Genomic DNA, 25,371 nt, shown 5'->3' with positions numbered 1-25,371 from the left:
TCTTTTGTGCTCATGCATGAACCTGCTGTCGGTCCAGAAATCTTGCGCGTGCTTGCCCAACTTAAAGATCTTCAGCTCTCAGAATATGTCAAGCATGCAACGGCCGCTTTAGAACAACTTCTGGTTCCCATGTTGCGCCATCTCGACAACGTTAGGGAAACTGAATGCTAGATTGCTTCTACTGAGGCCTTTGTGAAGGAAAAGTGGGAGTTGGTGATGAACGCCGACGCGGAGGTCACCAAACTGCTGGGGACTATGAAGGAGAAGAAAAAAGAGTTGATCTCCAAACAAACAAGGGCCACTGAGATACGCCAACAAATTGATGCCCTTCGGCGTCAAATTACTACTTTGGACAGTGAGTTGGAGTCAATTACAAAGGAGGAGTCGTGCTTTATCGACGAAGTTCTAAAACATGCCCAGGCCACTGTGGAGCAAACCACCGGCGATGCCTTAGCGGTAGCTGAAGAGCTTTCGACTGTTGAGAAGAAGCTTGAACATCTTAAAGCCCAGGCCGACACCTTGGAGCCTACGTCTCTCCATTACAACTTTGAGCTTAAGTCTTTTCAATCCAAATTCGGCCAACTTTGACCGTCTTTATTATTTTTTTGTAATATTCGAACAATGGCTTTTTTCCAAATTAATGTTATCATTCTGTTTTAGCACTGTGTATTTATTTTCTGTGCCTTTTGTAGCTGGTTTCCAACATAGTTTTTCCAACATAGTTTATTCGACAGTCATTTAGTTTGTTACAATCTTGACCTCTTGAAGGAGAGGCCTATATTTTTTCAAGTACTTTCCATTTACCCTTAAGATTCGCCTGTCTGGTGCCAACTCTTCGACCTCGTAGGCGTTGTTAGAGAAGGCCTGCAGAATCTTAAACGGTCCTTCCCAATTAGGGGACCATTTACCCAAAACTCTATCATTTCTATCCATAGGCAAGATCACTCTCCAAACTAGATCGTCGACAACGGACATTTTTCCTTTCACCTTTTTATTGTAGGCTCTAGCGACCTTTTCTTTCTGCCTTTGTAGTGAATCCAAGGCTAACATTCTCTCCTCATCTAAATCGACCAGTTCGTCTGTCATCATGCTCCAATAATCTTCAGAAGGTATTTCATATTGCCTTTGGGTTCTGACTGCCTGAACCTGAATCTCTACTGGCAACACTACGTCGTGCCCATATACCAGTCGAAATGAAGTTGTTCTAGTTGCTTCTTTTGGTGACATTTGACATGCCCACAAAGCTTGATCTAACGTCTTATGCCAATTTCTTGGCTTCTTGCCTATATGTTTCTTTATTAGGCTGATGATCACCTTATTGGCAGCTTCAACTTGGCCATTCGCCTGTGCGTAATAGGGGGTAGAAGTCAATAATTTGATTCCCATTTCTTTTGCAAAATCTTGCACTTTTCAACCAGTAAAAACTGACCCCTGGTCGGTTGTGATTGTTTCTGGAATGCCAAATCTGCTGATGATATGACTTTGGACAAAATCTATCACAGCCTCTTGGTCTACATTTGTTAATGCCACGGCTTCGACCCATTTTGTGAAATAGTCGATACCGACCAAAACATACCTTTGTTGTTTCGACGAGGCTGGTTTTATTTCTCCGATAACATCCAGTGCCCACCCTCGAAAAGGCTAGGGCTTCACAATTGTATGCAACTCGCTTGCAGGCACATGCTGTATGCCCCCATGCAATTGGCATTCCTGACAGCTTTTGACAAATTCAATGCAATCTTTCAACATTGAAGGCCAATAAACTCCTGAGCGCATCAAGAGCCATTTCATCTTCAAACCCGCTTGATGCGCCCCACACGTTCCACTACGTACGGTAGACACAGCCACATATGCCTCGCTTTCTCCTAGGCATTTTAGTAACACTCCTTCAACTGTCTTTTTAAATAGTTCATCATTCACTAAGACGTAGCTAAGGGCCCTATATTTTATCTTTCGATCTATCGACCCTACAGGATTACGTAGATAATCGACTAGCAGTTTACGCCAATCACTTTCCCTCTCGTCGTCGACAGTCAGAATTTCAAAATGATATTTATCTACAACTCCCAACTTTATAATCGACAAATCTGATGGTGATAACAATGTCGCTCGTACTTTCTCTCTTACTTGGACCTCTTCATTCTAGTCTTTCGACGCTTTGTACCCTGAAGCCTCCTGCGCCAAATCATTTGCTCTCTGGTTCTCTTTCCGTGGTATATGCTGGAGGTTGACTTGCTCAAACCTCTTGAGTAATCTGATGGTGACCATAAAATACATGATTAAATTTTCTTTAACACACCTGTATTCTTTTGATACCTTCTTAATCACTAACTCAGAGTCTCCCATAATTTCGACATTCCTTGCCCCCAATTCCAGCAGTAGTTCAAGTCCTGTAATCAACGACTCATATTCTGCTTCATTATTTGTGCAGACCCCTTCAATTTTGTATTTGAACTATGCTGGAATTCCATCTGGAGAAATTATGACTCCTCTTATCCCAGATCCATGCTTATGTCTTGAACCGTCGAAGTATAATCTCCATGGCACTGTGTCTATGTAATTTTGCGCCATTTCGACCATTGAATGGTCGACAAGGAAATCTGCCACTACTTGTCCTTTCATTGCTTTCAAGGGTACGTATGTCAGAGAGTACTCCGTTAACGCCAAAGCCCATTTCCCAATTCGACTATACAAAATTGGTTTAGATAACATGTGTTTAATAATATCAAAGTGGGAAGATACATACACATCAACAGGCTTAATATATTGCTTTAGTTTCATACAAGAGAAATACAGGCATAGACATAGTTTTTCTATATCACTATACCTAGTTTCAGGGTCATTAAGCATTCGACTAAGGTAATACACAGGTCTTTCGACACATTTTTCATCCTCTTGGACTAACATACTTCCTATAGTCGATTATGAGGCTGCAATATACAACCTCATTGGCTTATTCCTAACATGAGGGGCCAGTACTAGAGGCCTAGTCAAATACTCTTTGATTTTGTCAAAAGCCTCTTGGTGCTCTTCTTGCCACTTAAAATCCTCATTCTTCAGTCGAAGTAGTGGGGAAAAATCTTTTGTTTTGCCACTTAAATTTGATATAAATCTTCTAAGAAAATTTATTTTGCCCAATAAAGATTGTAGTTCCTTTTTGGTCGACAGAGGCTTGACGTCCATAATGGTTTTTGTTTTGCTTTGGTTTACTTCAATACCCTTTTTATGCACCACAAAGCCAAGGAAATCGCCTGCCTGCACACAAAAAGCACACTTTAATGGATTCATTTTCAATCCATATTTCCTCATCCTTAAGAAGGCCTTTCGGAGATGTTCGACGTGAATATGTCGACCATTTGATTTTATCACAATATCATCAATGTATACTTGCATGAAATCTTCAATAAAATCATGGAACATTGAGTTCATTACCCTCTGATATGTTACTCCGGCATTTTTCAAGCCGAATGACATGACAACCCACTCATATGTTCCCAAGGCTCATGGGCATCGAAACGCCGTCTTCGGCACATCTTCTTCTGCAATAAAAATTTGGTTATATCCAGCATCACCATCTAACATACTTAAATACTCGAAACCAGCGGCCGAATCGACCAGCATTTCCGCTACGGGCATGGCATACTCGTCTTTGGGGGTAGCAACATTTAGATCTCTAAAATCAATACATACTCTTAAAGACCCATTTTTCTTGATGACTGGAACAATATTGGCCAACCATTCGACATACCTTGCAGTTTGTATAAACTTGCTTTTCAGGAGTCTTTCTACTTCTGCTTTTATCTTCGCCATGATCTCTGGGGCGAAACGCCTAGGCGTCTGCTTTACTGGTTTTCTTCCAATTTTTATTGGCAGCTTTAGCTCGACCAAATCCCTGCTTAAACCTGGAATTTCGTTATAATCCCAAGTAAAACAGTCTCTAAATTCTTTAAGTACGAATATTACCTCAGACTTTAGTTCTTTGTCGATGTTGGCGTTGATGTATGTTGGCCTTTTTTCGCCATTTTCGCCAAGGTCGACTTCTTCCAAGGGGTCTTTTGGTTGCATTTTCTCTGGTGCCTTTGGGACTTTTTCAAACCCTAAAGGTTCATCGTCATAAATACAGTCCAAACGCTTCATGTTGATGTTTCCTTTAGCCAAAACTAGCTTATCCGAAGGCTCTGATCCAATAGCCACATAACCCTCTTTATTTAACACATAGGCTTCGACAACCATGTTTTCTTCATCCTCTAGAGCCGACTTTATTTTGTTCTCGGCAACGTATGCCGAAATCCTTCTTAGAGCTTCTAGCTCAGTCATCATCAGTGACATCTCCCCAGCCTGTCGGTCGGATACCTATATAGGGTGAATCATCCAAACGTTCCACATCCCAAATGAAGCCATGAGTCTCGTGTAAAGTTAGAGAAACGAAAGCCTCACTCAGATGAGCATATACATCCTCAGCTGGAAAACAAGGAGAAATGTTGGCCATCTTTCTCTCGAATTCCTTCTTGCCGACATTATTCACGTCATCCATGAAGTACCCTTGGTCGACTTCGATATTTTCGACCACTCCATCTTCTCTCCAAATCACCAATCTTTGATGTGCTGAAGACGGTACGGCCCCGACACCATAGAGTCATTCTCTTCCAAATAACAAGTTGTAACTTGGCTTGTCGTCTATCACCATAAACAATGTCGATCTAGTTATTTAACCCACCGTGATGTTCACCATAATCACACCCATTGTGCTTTTCGTTTTTCCCCCGTAGTCAGACAAGACCACGTTGTTGGATCTGATGTCAGTATCATACTTGCCAATCTTCCTCAGAATATGGTGCGGCATGATGTTGACAGTGGCGCCACAATCGACCAAGACTTTGTTGATAGTTACGCCTTCCACTTTGGCCCTAATCAGCAATGGTTTCAAATGATTTTTCATAGTCATCGTGGGTCTTTCGAAAACTGCTTCTTGGCTTTCAGCAGAACCATCGTTTAGCACAAAATAGCATCTTGGCTGGTGCAAAGCCATTTCTTCAGCGTCAGCATCGTCTATCGACTCCTCCACTTCAGTCACACAATTATATTCTTATGGTAGAATTGACACCACGTTGACCAAGATGTCGAGACTTGCTTCGGACTCTGAATTGAAGTCATCAGTAACTTCATCAGAACATTTCTCAGTTGGTCGACGAACATACTCTCTGATCCGTTCTTTTGCTGCTGTGTCGACCTTCAAAACAACCTTCTTTCCAGCATTCGCCCCATTGGCCATGCCTCTTCCAGCTATCCCTCTAGCAGCCTCTCTTTTGGCCTGCTTACGCCTCTGGAAGCGTCTCCATTGAGTCCTCGACATGGGGTTCTTCCCCAAATAATTTTCAGAGACATGAGTCCTTTTTTCAGACTTGAACTCACGCCTGTAAATAATTGCTAGACCTCCTCTAGCAGCAACAACAACCCCTTGTGGGGTCTCTTGTTTTTCCTGAGGTTTGACCCAAGTGCCTCTAGGGACACTTGCCGACGGTACAAAGCTCCTAGGCCTCGCCTGAGTATTTTCCACAGCCTTTTCTGAGCCTCTTTCATTCTGGTGCTCTCTGGTCGGCTCGTTTCTTTTGCTCTTGCCCAACTGCAGCTTCTGGAAATTTTCTGCGGCTATTTTGTCGGTGACAACACCACATATAGGGCACAGGCAAACTTGTGAACCCTTGTTCTTGCAGCGATACAGGAAATCTACCAAGTCTTCATCAGCCATTGGGTAAACTTCAGCTATGTCGATATCTGGGCTTTCACCAGTTTGCTCCAGCATGTCGACCTCGTCGTATTTGGTGATCTCGACCATGTTGATCTCGACTGGCTCCACGAATAGAGCTTCCTCCTGGTGGAGAGGGTCAGCGTCGATCTTCATTCTGCGGCCAACAAATTTCAGCCTGCCTTCTTGAATCGCTTTCTGAACCAGATCCCTAAAAAGGTAACAATTAGAGGTATTATGACCAAGATAGTTATGATACTTACAAAAACCTCTTTTCTGTCTTTGTTCTAATGGTGGTATTTTAGTACCAGGTGGCACCACCATTTGACCATCTTTGACTGACAGATCAAAAATTTCCTCACACTTTGTCACATCAAAAGTATAAGTTTTTGAAGCGAATTTTAGATTGTTTTCGACAGGATTTTTTCCTTGCGTAGGAAGTAATGATCGACACTCGTAGGCAGATCCTGACCTTAACTCAGCCACGTCAATTTCTAATTCGGCCGATGAAGCATAATCAACCTCATATATTGGATTTGTCGCGTCGTGGTCGACAAACGCTACTTTTTCTTTCTTAGCCTTATTATGTCTAACTTTTTCTAACCTTAGCCGTTCGAGATGTCGAACTCTATCAGCCAATTGTGACATACTTTTCACAAAAGTTGGGTCTATTTTCTTCCTAATGGAATAATCTAACCCTCCTGCAGCCATCTGAACAAGTTCATGTTCTGGCACTTGCGTAAAGCACCTAGCCTTTAATGATCTAAATTGATTCAGATAGTCGTCGATGCTCTCAGCAAACCTTCTCTTGATACTAGACAATTCTGCCAAACTAATTTTGGAGTGTCCTTCATAAGACTGTTCATGGAACTTCTTCTCTAATTTGGCCCATGAATCGATTGAACTTGGGGCCAAAGAAGTGAACCATGTGAAGGCAGCCTTAATCAGAGAGGAGGGAAAGTTCTTTACTCTCAAACACTCATTATGAGCTAAATCTCCTGACTCTGTTAGATATCTGGCAACATGCTCTATTGTCGATTCACCATATTCTCCCCCAAACTTAGTGTACTTGGGCACTTTAATTCCTCTAGGTGCCTCAGCTTGGAGAATAAATTCAGCCAACGGGGAGGCGTACAGTGGCCTTTGGAATGTGGCACCCATATCACTTCTAGCCATAATTCTTTCGACAATAGTTGTCAAATTATTTTCTACTGTCAAGTCTTCTTGTCGATGTTGATCGACAATTTGATCAGCATCTTGGTGTCGGTTAACCAATACCATCTAATTACGTCCTACGACTCCTGATTCAACGCCTTGATTTTGCTGGGGTCTAAGGATTTGTCCTTCGTGGACTGTCTCATCTTCTGCTGCCCCTATCTCCATCTGAACAAGAACGGTTTGCCTAACCATTTATGCCATCTGTCGAGCCGGTGCCCCCAGAAAATTACACAAGCGCGTCAATTGATTCGCCACCTGCCTATTTGTTTTACCAGATTCCTGTATAACTGGATTAAATACTATGCCCATTTGATTGGTTAACATGTTAACCAATTCATGGTTACTATCATCCATTTGCTGTCTCAACACCGCTATTGACGTGTTCGACAGCGGCATGGTTCTGTTCTGAGTATTACTCCTAATGTTGCCCCCTTGCGCTGATCCTTGCAAGGATGGATTCGTGTTTTGAGCATTGTCTGAAAACAGTGTTGCACTTGATGTCGACTGATATCCTGGCATTAAGGAATACGGCATTCCATAAAGAGGATATGTGGTTCCAAAGCGAGGCATATAAGGTCTATCGTTGATCCTGAACCCCCCGGTGGAGGTAGAGGATTTGATGTTCCAACCGCACCCGTAGTCGACATTGTTGAGGCTGCACTTGTCATCGGTGGCAAAGTGGCAACCTGTGAGATTACTGTTTTCGTAGTGGATAAAGTTCCTCGTGGTACTTCATCTGTATTGGAATCTGACATGTTCAAAGTTCTTCGTGGCTCACTATATAGTTTGCCACTTCTAAGTTTCATGCAATTTCGCAACTGCGCTAGCACAGTCCCACTGGGCATGCCATTTTGTTTACTGTGGAAATTGGTAAACAACCGCTGGTCCTCCCTAGGCCTTGAGACTAAGGGTTACTTGTAGGATCGACCAGTTGATCTTAGGATATGTGCTAGTGCAAGTGTGGCTTATTCAATTCGACAGAACAACTTTGTGAGGAACGGCTCCTGACAAAGTGTTGAACAAGCGCAGGTTTTTCCACACGAACGGTTTAAACGACGCTATAGCCTATGGGTGACTCGTGACCGACATTGCTACAACACTCAAAAGACATACACGACGAACACGCTTTTGGTGAACTCTATTATCGTAATAGAATCAGTGTCGACAGCGTAGACGAAAACGTAAAGTGATAACTCAAAAGTAAATGAAATTAAAATAAAATGTTCAATGGGAACAATTGAAAAGTAAGGAAGTTGCATTGAAATAAATGTGGTGATTCACGTACATAGCACTCTTAAAACCTCTTGCTTCCTCGCGCTGGGAATGAGAAGTTTCTTACAAGTGATTTTTAGTACAAGGTGAACACCTCGAGCCCCTCGTGGGATATCCTATTTATACTAAACTAAAGAAAACTTCCTACAGGCTAAAAACTCCTAAAAACTAGCAGACGTCGTGCCACACGATCTGCAAACCGCTTTACCCACGTTTTGCAAACTGCTCCATGTTTTGGCGCTTTTATTCTTCTTATAACTGCTAGTCATTTTTCAATTTCAAATTTCTCCCGCCCAGATATTTAGGGCGACGTTGTCTTCTAGGTGTTTGGCACGATCCAAAATTCTTTAAGTCCCAAGCTTCATTTTAGTCGACGGAATGGCCTATCGACTAAACGTGCTTCTTCTGTCGGCTTCATCCCTTGATGACTTACGTTTTTCTTAACTCTTGCTTATCTCAGGCACATCTCCATCCTTTGATGGGGTATAAACCCCTAATTCATAGGACCCTTTCACCAATTACGCCTTTAACATGCCTTAGAGATTTCTCGTGGTAACAGGTCCATTATTTCATGTACACTGAAATTTTGCCTATGATGGTCAAAGATTGTAATTGCGTGTGTGGTAGCTTTAATAGTTTCCTCTTTCATCACTTTCATACAACATTCACTGAATAATTGACCTGACATTAACATTGCACTCCATCTTTCACCTCTGGTTGTGAATGTAGATGTCAACCTAAAATAGGTTGTCTGACTAATGCAGTTATTGGTAGATTTCTAATGCCTTTGAATACGTCATTCATGCATTCCACAAGATTTGTTCTCATGTGGACCCATCAACAGCCTCTGTCAAATGCCCTTGTCCACTGCTCTAATGGTATGTTATCCATTTCCCTGCTTCTGCATTAGACAATCTAATTTCGTCACGATAATGTTGAAATGGCGGCTGAGTTAGAGCATACCCTACATTCACCACTTTTTTGTGAAGGTTCTTGTCTTTGATTACACGCATGAAGTTTTTTGTGATATGTCTAATGCAATAAACATGGGTAAAAGGAGGATTATGCCATTTGTTATCATAGTTATTGTAAGCACTCTCAATGGCAGCATGTCTATCTGAAATCAAACAGAGATTGACTTGTGGAGCGACATGTGTTCTGAGATGACGAACGAAGAAACCCCAACCACCAGTGGTTTCACCTTCAACTAGAGCAAAAGCAATGGGAAAGACATTATTGTTGTCGTCTTGTGCAACAACGATAAGTAAAGTACCCTTGTATTTGTCGTATAACCATGTTCCATCAATTTGAATAATAGGTTCGCATAATGCAAAACCTTTGATGCATGGCTGAAACGCCCAAAAGAGGCGGTGAAAAATTCCTTTACCAGTAACACAAGTTTCGTCTGACGTAAATGTTGGCAATGTCTCCATAATTGCAATAGTTCCTGGTGCGTATGTTTTAAGTGCCCATAAAAACTGTGGTCCTCCCAGTTTCCAAATACATGTTCAACCGCCTTTGTCCTTGCAATCCAAGCTTTCTTGTAAAAGGGAGTATAATTATATCTTGTGACGATATGAGATATTATTGTACTCACCTTCACTGATGGGTCTTTGTTAACAAGCGGCAAAATGTCTTGACATATCAATGCAACGCTTAATTTACAGTGATCTTGTACAACATTAATGGCAATGCAATTGTGAGTTAGGTATATAAAAGTTATCTCCCAAGAATCGCTTCTCTTCTTGTGAGACAGAGCCAACTGAAACTTGCAAAGGATGTTACGACATTCAATGATATACCTTCTCGAATCAGTGTGTTTCACGGTGAAATCAGCAGAGTTATTCATGTGAATTTTTTTGATAGCGTGCACACATTCTTCTTAAGTGTGGAACTTGTCTCCCACTTTTAACTCACCATCTGATCGTGGATACAGGTTATAAAAACACTGTTGGATGTTTCATCGTCATGCAAGTCCATGTTTGTCATGTGTTGCAGTGGATTATACACATGACTTGGAGGTAATGGCACTGGATGATCATAATCTTCAATCAACATATGATCGACCCGTGTCTCGGTTTCTTCTTCTTCCTCATCAACGACGTTGACTTCTGCTTCTGCTTCTAGGTTGGCTTCATCTGATTCTTCTGAATCAAATTCATCATATTTAACTTGATTAGTTATCTGAGATTGTTGAGATGATATACTTTGTTGGAGATTAATATATAACTCAATATAGTTGCAACTAGAATGTTCGTGACAAACAAACATATATTCAACATCTTCATCGTCCCGCACCTTTAGCGGGTAAAATTTACATTGATTGTTTTCAAAATAAATTGGATTTTGGTATGTGATTTGTGACACAAGACCAGATCCTAGGCAGGATTCTATTCGTTTTTTCAAATGCAAGAAATTTGAATTTCTCTTGATCATAAATTGGATAGTGTCAGTGTTTCAAAAACAAAACATGTATACATCACACTCATATGTCTCATCGTTGCAATGAGCATTCATAAAATATTTGGATGCAGATGACATAGTAATATTTGGATGCAGATGAATTGGTGTTGGTTTGAGGATGAATTTGAATTCTTGTTGGTATGAGGAAGTATGAGGAAGACAATTAAATAGAATGTGACATGGCATGCATGCAAGAGCTAATGTCATTCCATTTGGCGTCTGCATGTATTTTTTAAACATGGGCGTCAGTCCATATGGCGCCTTGTATGTGCAGACTTCGAGAGTCTGTGTTGCATGCAAATAGCCATGCAGACTAGGGAAAATACCATGCATGCAACCTGCCATGACCTAGGAAGCTCCAGTCCATTTGGCACTAGCTTGCATCAAGTACATGTGCACGTCAAACCAATTGGCACTAGCATACATGCTCAAGTTTCCATGCATGCAAACTTATGCATGTCTCTCGTTATAAATAGCCATGTAATAATCATTTCTTCATCAGCAACAATCACTTCTACACCTGCAATAGCCACTCTTTCATCTGCAACAACCATTGTTTCATTTGCACCACTACGACACGATGTCTCTGCTCACTATGGGTGAATCACATAGAGGCACAGTTGCAAACATAACAACTTATGTAAGTGTTTAATTCTTGTATTATTTTTCTAACACAATATTTTATACGGTAACTTATTTTGTTGTTTATTTTGTAGGATGTTTCTAGGTTTCGAACTCATGTCCACGAACTTGTTCACATGGACGTGACGATTCAACCTTTTGTCGAACTCGCCGGTTTTGGACATGTAAGAAAAATAATATCTTGGTTGGTTGTACTAAATTTATTCTTGCATTATGTGAAAGATGGCGTCCCGAAACACACACATTCTGGTTTCCAATCGGTGAATGTACCATGACGTTAGAAGATGTCTACATGTTATTGGGACTGCCTATCGAGGGTAAGGCAGTAAATGGTAAAACCAACTATGCGAATTCAATTTGCATGGATCTCTTGGATGCTGCCTTGTTAGATGATAACTTGAGAGGTCAAGGTATACTCATTTCACGCCTTAAGGCATATTACAATAGCTTATAGTTAGATGAAAATTATACCAAAGAGGCTTGGATAATAAAAACTAGGTGTTATATTATGCTTTTAATTGATTTATTTTTATTTCCCGAAGATAGTGGTTCTAGTATGCATGTTATGTATTTACCTTTATTAAGACATGTAAATAGAATAAGAAATTACAGCTGGGGGTCCGCTTGTTTGGCTTATCTTTATAGCTCTTTGTGTAAAAATGCATACAAAAACACATATACATTCTCTGAATGTGTTGTTTTACTCCAAGCATGTGGTTGGTCCAAACTACCGTCCCTAGCGCCCGTCAACCACAATCCGTTCACATTCCCGTACGCACAAAAGTAAGTTCTTAACAATGGACTATATTTACTTGCTTTACTAATTATTATCTCTAATTAATATATTTAGTTTTATGGTGCAGATGGTCGGCACGTGGTATGAGTTACAACAGATGTCCTAAACACTGTATTACCTAGTATCGCAATCCCTTGGATCACCTTCAACCAACATATGTATTGTCATTAACCTAATTAATTCTTAATAGTTTGTTAATTTCTTCTAACAAATTTATAATCTAATATATGTTCACATTTCAGTTTATTTGGCGTCCATGTCTAAATTTGGATCACGACCATGAAATCACCGAACAAGACGCAGTCGTTTGAACTACATACACATCGATCATAAGATTCACCATTATGGAGATGCACCATAATGATCGTGTTAAATTGCAGTTCGGTATGCTTCAACACATCCCAGAACCCCCGATAAACCTCGGAGAATGGCATCTACGAAAAGTTAACGACCAATGGAACTTTAACCCTTGGCAAAGCTTCGCTAGATCTGAGTGTCGAAAATGGAAGTACCGACAAGACCATGTCTTAACTGATGTTGGGATGCCAACCGAATAAAAACCAAGTCGTAATTATATGGCTTGGTATAGATTAGTTGGATTTGAGTTCCTCGCCGAGGATATGTACATATACGACCCACGCCAGGTAACTTACACACAAGAAGTTTCAACATCTAACCCCCAATAACATTGTCAGACCGGTTACTCACAACCCCATATCCATCAAAATTTCTGATCCACAAACACACAAACCTACGACCCTAACATGCTAAACACTCAACCACAATACCAAGAGCATACCCCGTACCACCACCAATAAGTAAATCATCATCAAGACACCCAACATTGCTATGCACCCAACATCTCTATGCACCTAACTCATCACCTACCATAGCCTCCTTAGCTAAAACACCTAACAATCATTTAACACCAACCGTCTCTCCTCCTACTATAGCCAAGAAGCCCAAACATCACAAAACCAAAACATGCAATAACCATATGGCTACCAAATACCACAATAATCATTTCAACCTTTCCTCAATGCATCATTCACACCAATGTCGCCCTTCAATCTTCCCGGTCACCCTCCAATAACTCAAACACATCCCAACTACTCTGGCATATGTCACAAACTCAGCTATGGCGGTAGCGCTTCAATGCATACACAAGACTACACAGATTTGTCTGAATATCTTAGGCAATCTCATGCAGTTGGTGGTGATGTTCCTGGCCCCTCAAATATTCAAACACATGAGGTGAATCATCAACGTGGGTTAGGGTCACGCGTTCGGGTAGCTAGGGGATGTGGGACCGGAGGTCGGTTAGGTCATCCCGGTCTACAACATTAGTCTTTTTATGTAAATGCATATTAATATTAATATCAATTAGTTCGATTTCGGTTATTATCTAAAATGTACATTGTTTTTCAAAAAAATTACAAAACACACATAAGTGTCAGACGAATTGGCACCTCCTTTGTAAATTAACACACAGGCGCCAATTGGATTGGCAGCACTAGGTTCACTAGCCAATCCAATTGGCGTCACCTCTCTAAGTTAAAGAGCACGCGCCAATTCATCTGGCGACACCTCTTCAAAGTGGGATACTTTAGGAAATAATCTGAAAAGTGGGTTATTTTTTGAAAATTTGGGTTATTTGGGTAAAAATTTCAAAAAAAGGGTCATAAATCAACTTGATTCTACTAGCTTTTTGAAATAAAACATCTAATATGATAAATGAGAGAGAAATAAAATTTAGAAAAAAAAGTTAAGTGATTTTATTTTAAAATTGCTCTTACTACATGTTTCGGGTTTATGAATATTTTTTTCTTTGTAGTGTTCTAATTTTAAATTTTAATAGTGTGGTCATATTATTATTTATAGGTAGTGCTAACTTGTGCCTTTAGGATACAAGTTAAGAGATAAATATAGAAAAAAATTCTTGAAAATTATGTACTGAATTTATTAAAAATTTACAATTAATAACTTTATTAGTTTTTTCAATACAAATTTTCTATTTGTGGGTTTCTTACCATGTATCCTTGGGATACAAGTTAGCATTATCCTTTATTTATTTATATACTAAATTATAATTTATAATTTTTCTATTAATTTTTCTTTCAAAATCTCCATTGTTCTTATTCTTTCACAAGATCTATAACAAAAGATTTAAGAGCGAGAGTTAAAAGATACACAAAACAAGTAGATTTTTGTTCTGACCAAAAACAGACAATTATATCTTATAACACATCAATCACCGTCTTATTCAATCTAACGGTTATCTGTGGAGTATATTATATCACATGTGAGCAGTTTAAACTACTCTTGATATATAAAGATAAAATATGTCATTTTAGATATTCAAATTCATTCTCACTCACACATTATTTTTTATTTTTCTCACTAAATTGGACGTTGGATAGCTAACCTTGCATGTCCACCCCGCTCCATTACATCGGAAGTACTACTCCACCACTTTATCTTTTATTTCTAGTTCCTATCTGAGCATTGACACCTTATGTGGGAAAAACATGTGATTCCAGCTAATTTTCATGAAAAATCATTGTTTCTCCACCAAAGATCCCGATTACTAGGGTCACTTCATCCGATGTTATACGAAGAAGATCTTCATCATCTATCTCATCTTAGTTTTAATGAAGATAAAAGTTTATCAATGAAGAAAAAGATTGGAATCAAGTATCAAGATTGCATAAACTTTGAAAATCAAAGGATTGAATCATGAAGATTTTCACATGTTTATATAATCTTTACGTGCTCAAGAAACTTCATATCATCTTCTCTAAAGATTTATCATTCATTCATATAACATGCTCTATCAAAACATAACTTTTCAAAGGCAAAATTCAAAAATTACATTAGTGTAATCGGTTACATGAAATGTGCAACTGATTGCTTCATATCTCTGCCTGAATTTTTTTTAATGTTATAGCTAGTGTAGCTGATTGATCCAAATATGCAACCGGTTACACCTACAAAAGTTTAGAAAAACCTTATCCAGTTTGATACCTTTCATTGTAAATGTTCATGAAACCTTTTCCAAACCATTGCAATTAATCATGAACGTTTTTCAAACATTGCTACTGATCTTAAGAGGCATGTTATGGAATATTTAAAGCAATCATTTTTCAGATTTCAATTTAACCTCTTTCATCACAACTTTTCAAACAATTCTTAGTGTTTTTCAAGTGTTCATACATGATAGATTAGAAACTTGTACTGCATAATTTTCATACATCAGAGAAAATTTTCGTAAACCATTGAGCACTTAATGTTTACATATTCTTGAATTATTTATTGGAAAGAGATGATTATATTTTCACAATATTGGAAAGAATACAAAATTGTCTGTACACAATTTATGTGTCTATTGTAAATTATTCACCAAGTGTATGGTGACATTGTCTGCGCAGAAAGTGTGTGTACTTTCTACAGGTGTTTGTAAAGAGGAAGTCAAGCTCTTTCTATTTGTTGTAAAAAGGTCATTTGAATTAGGGGGATTCAAATTTCACCATTGGTGTGTTGTCTTAGAAGATTGTAGGAGAGTCTTGGTGTGAGGCTTGTACAAAGATCTAACATAGTGAAAATCCTTATGAATAAATAAGAAAACTGAAAAACTATTAGGTGATTCTAGACGTTTCATCATCTTAATTATGTCGTCGACAGATCTTGAAATCTTCGCATCTAACTCGATAGGCCCCTAGTTAGCCTAGGACAAAATGATCTCCACATAACCGTCAAATCTTCATCGATCTTCAACTTAATAAGGTTGTATTCACCCTTCCATCAATATCAATCCAATCTTCACGAACTTAGATCTTTCTCACTTTTCTGTTATCAATATCAGACAACAATTCATTCAACTTGGATGTCAAGACGGCGAGAGATTTTGTGTCATCCGGAAGCCAGAATTCTATAGGAGGTGCAACTCCATTGAAGTACACACATGCCTTAATCAAAAATCGAGGAAGAGGCATTTTGAGTGTTTTTCTAAACAACAGGTGACCCATATTTATTCAACTTTGAATTCATTCTAAACCACACAAAATAGTCGGTGCAATCACAATCATCCAAAACTGTAGGTAAAATCCTAACCGTTGAAAATCTTATAAATCTGAACTACTGAAAATTTCACATTGGTTGAAATTTCTGGTATAACATGATATTTTTAAAAAATACCGATAAAATTGCAAGTGTACTGAATTTTTTTTTAAATTCTGATATTAATTCATATCAAAAATTCTAAATATACTACCGAGATTTTTAACTGTATAAGAATTTTTTAATCGCGTTTCAAAAAATTTTGTACGAAAATTTGATTACAATTTTAATGAGAGAAACATTTGAAATTATGTGGGGTATAAGTATAAAAGAGAGAAACTTTTGAAACTTTTGATTAAATCCTCTTTGATCAATAAACAGTTTTACAAGTGTATCTTAATCAAAACAATGGTCTTAAACTATTTCAAAATTGAGGCCATTCACAATTTTAAGTAACACCTCTTTTTTATTAATGGGCTAAAAGCTTATATATCTAGCCACGATTTTCGTTGTTTCTTAATTTTGTTTTAGATTTTGGTCTAACCCTTTCAAATTTAATTTTTTATGTTTTTTTTTATTTGAATAATTTTAATTAGAGTGTCGATAGGTGGTATCTGGGTGCCAACTTAATTAGAATGTTACCTCGGTTATGCATATTTGTTATAAAAAATTAAAAAAATCAAATAGAAAAAAGTTATAATTTTGAATAAAGTTATAATAGGATAGAATTTAATTAAGTAATTTAAAAAAATTCATTGAAAAAGAAAAAGTAAAGAGAAATATCTAACTTTTTTTAAATATCAATAATATAGTAAATATATTAGTTTCAAAATACATTAATATATATTCATTAATATTTTTATTGGTATCACTTGTATGGTCAAACTTTACATTAAAGTCTTTCAGATATTTTTTCAAATTAAAATAAAAAATAATTTATCACAATTATTAACATTTTAATAATTTGTATAGCTTAATCATAAAAATTATATGTCTTTATTGTTACAACTAAGTAGGTCTGTTAAATTAATTTATTATATTTAACAAATTCTTATAGTTTAATTATCATATTTATATAATTAATTTATCATATATTTTCTCATATTGCAAATGTTTATTTTATATTTTTATTTCTTAAAATTATATAGTCAAACTCTTACCATCAATAATATTTTTCTACGAGGTCCAAAAGATGGAGGGCAAAACTCATAATATTTTTCTACCATATTATAGAAAAAAAAGGATAAATAATTTAAATAGAAAATATAAATTTTTTATTAATTATTTTAATATTCTAAAATAAATTTAAAACAAATTATATAAAGAAACAAAGAATCAGCAATAAACTTTTTATGGAAAAAGAAAGACGGTGTGTTATATAATAAATATAAATTTAAAATAAAGTTAAATTTAATGAGATAAAGACAAAGTCTTTTCTTAAAATAGTCTAAATTATAAATTTCATATTTACTCATATTTAATAATTGTTGAAATTCAAAGAAAAAGTAATTCATGAATAATGTGTTAATTGAGTTGGTAACACGACTCTGACTAAAAAAAGTTTTTGATAGACAACTCAACTCATATAAAAGGTCTAAATCATGGAATAACTTAAGACACTTACTAAATGTTAAAGACCTTTACGTTGGATTAGTAAAAAATAAAACAAACTTAAAATTAAGGGGGAAAAAAGACAAATATTATGCAATAAAATGAACAGGATTACTCGGTGGAAAATAAAGAAAAACAAAATATAATATAAATAAATAATATGAATTGCTAAACCACGGTCAAAGATCACAATATATGTCAGACAATTAACAGGTTTGATTTCATGCAGATAATCCCAAATTGTGAGTTTGCACAGTAGTTTACGTATACCATGGGCGAATGCAATTTTTTTTTGTTTTCTATTTTTTAGTAATTTTTTTACACTATATAAACAATACTACTGACATATAAATGGTATAGTCTATCATACAGACAATACTAATAAGAGATTATATGTACTTTGGAGATAAGAGAAATTGTAGATAGAGATCTAACTTTTCAAATTCACTACTTAATTCTTTCAAATTTGTAAGTTTTTCTTCTTCTTCTTCAATTTTATTTTGATGTTTTTTCTCTATGTAGTTCAATGTTTTTCCTTGATCATCAAATTTTTTCAATTTAGTATAAATTATTGTGTATAAAAAAAGTGAATGAGAATTATGCTAATTCAAATTACAAGTATATTATTTATCAAAAATAATTTTTCTAATGGATTAATGTTGTAGTTCTTTAATTTAGATATGAAATTCATCTTTTTGATTGAATTTATTTATCTGATTAATTTTCAAACACTCCTCACTTTTATATTTGAACTTTTTTCCTATGGTAGCTCACAAATATCTGACATTGAAGGTTAAAATTTTTTAGAACATTAAATCATGAATTTTGATAAGATGATATTGACAATTGGATACTCATTACCATGTGTGTTACATTTGTGTGCATGTGTTGTACCTATAAAGTATTGATGGGTGATTTTGTACCCTCTTTTTTCCATTTTCAATAAAAAAATGTTTGAAGGAAATTGTTTGATAGTTTTTCATTCCATTTAACATTTGTAGAGGGATTTTTTCATATATCTTAGGAGATCGTTTATATTTGATGTCAAAATCATATAATAAAGATAATTAGTTTTATTTTTATTATCATCACGTTATGGATCTTCAAAGAAATAAAAACTAACTAAATATAAAAAAAAAACACAGGTGATGTCTAAAAACATAGAAGACCGAGTGGAAGATCCTAAGGAAATGCAAGAGCAAAAGAATCAAGAAGAGGGAAATGAAAAGATTGTCATTTTCCCTTCCCTTTCAAAAAGAAATAACAATGAAAAACGACATGTTGGTGAGACTTCTGATCCATGTTTTCTTATTCAACAACTTGGTCGGGATATATCAATTCATTGTCTCCTTCTATTGTCAAGATCTGATTATGGATCAATTGCTGCATTAAATACAAGTTTTAGATCACTAATTCGATCTGGGGAGCTTTATCAACTTAGGAGAAAAATGAGAATAATAGAACATTGGGTTTACTTCAGTTGTGAAGCTCTTAAATGGGAGGCATTTGACCCAAATCGTGGTCGATGGATGCAATTACCTAAAATGATTTGCGATGAATACTTTATGTTGTCTGATAAGGAGTCGTTGGCTATTGGTACCGAGCTTTTAGTTTTTGGTAAGGAATTAATGGCTCCTAAAATTTATAAGTATAGTCTTCTAACAAATATGTGGTCAGTTGGGAAGATGTTGAATACTCCCAGGTGCTTGTTTGCTTCTGCTAGCTTTGGAGGAATTGGCATATTAGCGGGTGGATGTGATATGCGTGGTAACATCTTAAGCTCTGCTGAGCTCTATAACTCTGACACTGGAAAATGGGAAACCCTTCCAAACATGAATAAAGCAAGAAAGATGTGTTCAGGTGTATTTATGGATGGGAAATTTTATGTCGTTGGTGGGATTGCAGCTGACAAAATAACACAACTTACATGCGGTGAAGAGTTTGATATGACGACAAAAGAATGGCGTGAAATACCTAACATGTTCTCAATACGAAATGAGGTGCTTGAGAGACCACCGCCTTCTGGGTCACCTCCTTTGATTGCTGTTGTAAAAAATGTATTGTATGCTGCTGATTATTCACAACAGGAAGTAAAGAAGTATGTTAAAGGAAACAATTCATGGGTTACCATTGGAGGATTTCCTCAACAAGCAAATTCAATGAATGGTTGGGGACTAGCATTTCGGGCATGTGGAGATAAGCTAGTATTTATTGGAGGTCATAGTCTTTATGATGGAGGCATGCTTGAGATTAATGCTTGGGTTCCAGACGAAAATGCCCCACACTGGAACCGACTTGCGACAAAGAAATCAAGGAATTTTGTTTATAACTGCACTGTGATGGGATGTTGATGCTGTTTAGTGTTGTATGTATTTTATTGCTTATAATAATTTCAAGATTTTAAGTTATCCCTAAATCTTGTTTTCCAGTGATTTCTAATTTGTTAACGTGGGAGTTACTTTTGTAATATTGAATTATGTTACTTTTATTCTATATTAGTGTTGGTGTTTTAATTTTAAATTTTTATTGGTGGCAACAAAAAAATATTAAACTAATTGTAATGATGGAAACAACTTTACCTAAATATGTCTAAAATTAGTTAAAATTACTAAGACTAAAATATTTCTCTCAACATTTGTCAAAGACTAATTTTAGAAGTGGAACCAACTTAATTCATATGTGCTTAGGATTTAAGGAAACTCAAGAGAAGTTCCCCTAATAATATAATCAAATCAGACCCACTTTTTCTATTCTGTCTCAAAACCCCATTCTTATACTTTAGAGAAGACTAAAGAAAAATGGAAGACTTGGTAGGCATAAAAAGGAGAAACTAAAGAGAGAAGAGGCAAATCTAGTGAATCATCGTCGAGTAAGTATTATCATACTATTCTCATATTTAAGCTTTCAATTTCATTTTCATCACAAATTTGGTATTTTAGCTAATGTTATATTTTCATCTTTTTTTTTATCTTCTTCAAATGCACATATGTAATAATGAGGTTATAAGAGTAAACTCTCCCCCAAGAAAAGAAAAGAAAAAATTCATTGTATTTCTGATCTATGAAATAGTAAGTAAAACATATTCACCATCAAAGCTTTCGAGAAATCTTAAACATTAGCATTTAAGGTATTACACGTGTGCATTAATTCTTTTTATTGTAACATGTATATTTTGTATTGGAATTTGTGTTAAATTAAGTTTGATAATTATTAAAAGATATCTCTATAACATATTTGAGTAAACGAGTTGAAAATATAATTCTTGAAAAGAGATCCTGTTAAATTTTACATTGGAAATACAAGAAAAATGACTAAGGATAATGAAAAATAAATTTGGCTTTGCTTTTTAACACTATTTATGATCACATATAAATAAGTAGAAGAAAATTAAATTAAAAAAATTAAAAAATGTTAAAAGAAGACAATAAAATCAAAGACAACCCATCATATATATCTTGTAAAATGTGAAATTTGCATTGGTAATATGCACTTCAATTAACTTCATTAAATATTGATTGCAATATTAAATATTTCTATAACACAATTGAGTGCATTGGAGAAAAATATCATTGATTAGAGTTTTACTAAAGTGATCTGAATCACATCAGAGTTAAATCGAATCACCACTCCTATAGAGTCACTTTATTTAAATCACACATGTAGTGATTGTAAGACCCCAATTTTGACCCTAAGATTCCTCATGCTATCTCATCATATGCATTGGGATCATACATTGTCATCCTCCTTATTCCTCATTCATTGGGTTTGCATTGGGAGAGATCACCAAGCACATTTGATTGTATCATACTTTTTTTCTCATTATTTTACTAACCAAAATACCAAAAATATGTCAATGTATAGTTTGTTGCTTTTGTAGGTAGTGTGTATGCTCACATATGCTCCATCAAGCTCACATATATGGTTTAAGACCCTCAATGCAAGGAGTGTAACCAAGAAATGGTTCACATTGGTTATAAGCATCATATATGGATCCCCATGATCTTCACATATCATTTTGATCAAGAAATCACCAAGAGTTTGAAGTTTGTTTGCCTTGGAAACCCTGATTCATCTGGGTATCTTGTGTAACTTCTTCAACAAGTTTCTTCAACAAGTTTCCTCAACAAGTGATCAAATATTTCAAATTATACTTCACATTAAATAATCCTACACATATATGATCCTCCATGAGTCCCAAAAATCAAGATAATGTCAAGCTAGCAAGATGGTTCATGGTGGTTGACTAGAGAAAGTCAACTAGTCAAAACTGGGGTTCCCTAGACCCTATCTCCTACAATTTTTGTCATATGAAAATGATTCCAAGATCAAAGTTACTCAAAATGACATTCCAAACAATTTTCATGTTTAAGTCAAGAGCTATTTTTTCTTGGAAAGTCATTTTTTATGGTGAAAGATTATAGGTTATTTTGTCTGAACCCTAGTTTGGAGGTCAACTCCCCAAAACCATAACTTATTCAATTATTATGAGATTAAATCCATTAAAATTCTATGATCAAATTAAATATTTATACTTAAACTTTTATGTTTGGAGGAAGTTCAAATTCAACTTGCAAATGCATGTGCCAAGAGGAAACATGATAAGTCATTTTGGGCCAATACCATTGAACAAGTGATTTTCCTCAACTTCTAAAATACATAAATCCTTCATGACAAATCCAAATGAGGTAAAATTTGTGAATAAAGTGAAGAGGTTTTAAATAGATACAACTTTGATGAAGGAATGTTTCTCATTTGAAGTCCATAGAAAAAGTTATTCAAGGTGGAAGAAGTGAACATTTAACTTGGGACTTAAAAACTTTTCAAATATGTTTGATTTCCCAAATTTCCACCAAAGCTTCAAATAAAAAAGTGTACAACATGAAAGTTGTTCCCCTTGATTTCACATTTCCAAAAAGTCCAATATAATCTCATTTGGCCAAAGAAGGAAGGACTTGCGCATGGGTGCAATGTGAGATACCATTTGGATGATTTTCACTTCCACATTTCATACACAAATGCATGGACACATGACTTGGTTTCAACATGATTCTCACTCATTTTCGGACCTGAATACATCACTTGATGGTCCTATCACACGCCCATGCAAGCATGCAAAGGGAATTACTCAAATTTTCCAAATTTGGAAGTGTGTGGAAATGAATCTCCTTGAATATAAATAAGACCATCATTGCTCAGAATTAAGGTCCTGATGCCTAAGCTTTGAACCTGCAATTCAAACCCTCTCCATTAAAGGATAATCTTGAAGGTTTTCTTTTGAAAATCGAGTTTCAAATCTCCATCTGTTTTGAGATTGAAACTCCAAGAGTCCATACCATTTCTTGATCCTAATCACTTCCAACAAGCTTCTGAAGCAAGGCCACACACAATTGGAATCAAGATCAAGCAAGTTTGAAGCTCCATTGAAGGTGAATTTTTAGAAATTTCATCTCTTAGATTCTCTCTCAATTATTCACCATTCTTTGTGATTTTTAGTTGTCTGAAGTCCTATCAATGTAGGCAAGAAGATTGAGTTACTTTGAGGTCAAATCGAAGCAACTCAGTTCATGATCCTCAAAATTCAAATCCCTTTATCTCTTTATATACTTGGAATTGGAGAAAATTGAGGCCAGATTCGTGCTTCTAAGCATTTTTCCTTCAAATTAGTGTATTCATTTTTCATTTTTCATGAAGTTGAGCTTGAACTAGACCAATGGTGATCACCGAAGAAGATGACCGGAGCTAGGGCTCCGGTGGTGCGATGGGTCAATTAAGACCATCTGATCTGGTTCCCATGTTCTAATCTCACGCATCTAAAGTGATTACCATGCGTGTGCACGCATTGACTGCAGTGTTTGATGACCCTTGTTTTTTTGAATTTCTTTTTATTTTTTGATTTTTCATTTAATCCATTTTATTTTGGTTAATTCATATTAATTTCATTTTTAATCCAAAAAATATGGAAGTTTCACCAAAAATCTTTAAATATTTTTCCATTTCATTTTCTGAATTAAAATTATTTTTTGGGTTAATTTTGATATTTTTCATGAATTAATTGTTTTTGTGCATATTTTTAATTATTTAAAAATACTTCTGACTTTTCAAAAACTATGAATTTTTTTGTCTAAGGTCCTTTGACTTTGTTTGACCTAGGATAAATCTCTTGGCCATTTATTTGGTGTTTTGAAGAGGTTTTAGGTTTTGACCAAACTAAATTTAATTTAAATGCATTTTTAATTGATTAATTGTGTAGAAATTATGTTGAGCCATTTTTATTGACTTGTGATGTTTGACTACTTGTTTGGGCCTTGGTCAAAGTTGATTTGACTTTTGTTAAGTTAAAATCATTGGATTTAGGGGATTGATGAAATGTATATTTCATCTCCCAAAATGAATGAATGATTTTAATTTGATAAAATTCCTCCCATGATCAAATTGTGTTTCTCTCATCTCCCTTCCCTCTTCATCTTCAATCCCATTCTCTCCCATCCTTTCCATTGACCAATGAAGTCTCAATATCCTAAAGCTAATTGGTTCATCAATAACCTTGTGTTAGATGAACCAATAGAAGTATGGATGAGATAAGTCCATCCTTTGATCTTTTATTTTTTATGTGTGATATGTTTTAGGAGTTTGGTTCATTATACCATATCTCTAACATGCATTAACACCAAAATTTCTATTGCCCGACCTCAGATAGTTGTGACTTCTACATAAGTCCAATTACGTTTGCTTAACATAGAGATAAATTTTGACCCTAAAGGCATATCATTCTAGTAAGTGAGATTGTAAGTCTCCCCCCTTTCATGGTATTGTATGGAAACTTGGCCTTTTTTCCTTCTTTTGGAATATGTCTTGGTTCAAGGATGCATGCTTGTGAATAGAGGGTTGAGTGTTCTCCAAAGAATGACTTAATCAATTGAAAAGCAAAACATCACTAACATCTAATCAACTAACATTTGACTAACTTTTATTAATATTGCTTTATTTTCAAGTCATTTATTTATGAAATTTAAATTCAAGTCATTTATCATTCATTTGTCATTTACATATCATTTAACTTGTTTATATTTATGTCATTTTCACTTTGCTCACTTGAGCCATATATTGTGATTGTATATATTTGTTTGTGTTTGTGGTCTTAGGACCTTAAAATACCTAATAAACAACAAAAACCCTAAAAAATGTTTGATGGACTGTTGGGCTTGATCTGAACTTTTGGATTTAGGTTAGGCTACATTCCATATGCAAAAGGACTTGGACAATGCCAACCTTTCTAAGACTAAGTTATTGTGATTTGAGCTTTCATTTAATGCAAGTATTGGATCCACATGAATTCATCTGCTACATGGTCTTGATGCAACTGTTACTTTGAACCTGTGTCTAATGCCTCATTCTGAGTTAACCAAGGAGTATTTCATCTAGAACATGAGAAGACAAAGAAGACTATTAGCCGTGAAGTTGCTTGCTTGGATGTGACCATCTTTATTTGATGCCTTGCTCTTCATATTGATATTTGCTTGTTGATATTGCTTGATTCAAAATCCAAAGGGAAAGTGGGTTTTCTATA

At 35.8% G+C, this 25,371-nt stretch overlaps 3 protein-coding genes across 3 annotated transcripts in view; 2 read left to right on the top strand and 1 right to left on the bottom strand.

Annotated features, from left to right (window-relative positions):
* Nucleotides 1-738: 738 nt before the first annotated feature.
* Nucleotides 739-1,227, bottom strand: LOC127104737 (uncharacterized). Its single transcript, XM_051041904.1, has one exon. The coding sequence runs from the start codon at nt 1,225-1,227 to the stop codon at nt 739-741; it is 489 nt and encodes a 162-aa protein (XP_050897861.1).
* Nucleotides 1,228-18,135: 16,908 nt separating this feature from the next.
* On the top strand, nt 18,136-20,317 carry LOC127106749 (F-box/kelch-repeat protein At1g74510). The gene is made up of 2 exons (XM_051044055.1): nt 18,136-18,272; nt 18,950-20,317. The coding sequence occupies exon 2, from the start codon at nt 18,953-18,955 to the stop codon at nt 20,153-20,155; it is 1,203 nt and encodes a 400-aa protein (XP_050900012.1). The 5' UTR covers nt 18,136-18,272; nt 18,950-18,952; the 3' UTR covers nt 20,156-20,317.
* The window catches only part of LOC127106750 (F-box/kelch-repeat protein SKIP11), a 50,851-nt gene continuing 43,654 nt past the window's right edge, over nt 18,175-25,371 (top strand). The window contains exon 1 of the mRNA XM_051044057.1: nt 18,175-18,272. The gene's annotated coding sequence lies outside the window, so the exon portion shown is untranslated. The remainder of the gene's footprint in view (nt 18,273-25,371) is intronic.

This window comes from Lathyrus oleraceus, chromosome 7 (assembly GCF_024323335.1).
Source record: "Lathyrus oleraceus cultivar Zhongwan6 chromosome 7, CAAS_Psat_ZW6_1.0, whole genome shotgun sequence".
Classification (NCBI taxonomy): Eukaryota; Viridiplantae; Streptophyta; class Magnoliopsida; order Fabales; family Fabaceae; genus Lathyrus; species Lathyrus oleraceus.
Note: the sequence above shows the minus strand (reverse complement) of the source record. Positions and strands in the feature narration are given on the sequence as shown.

Bases quoted from the DNA above. Each gene is read 5' to 3' on its own strand.
- LOC127104737 (XM_051041904.1), bottom strand. From the start codon at position 1,227: ATGTCACCAAAAGAAGCAACTAGAACAACTTCATTTCGACTGGTATAT.
- LOC127106749 (XM_051044055.1), top strand. From the start codon at position 18,953: ATGTCTAAAAACATAGAAGACCGAGTGGAAGATCCTAAGGAAATGCAA.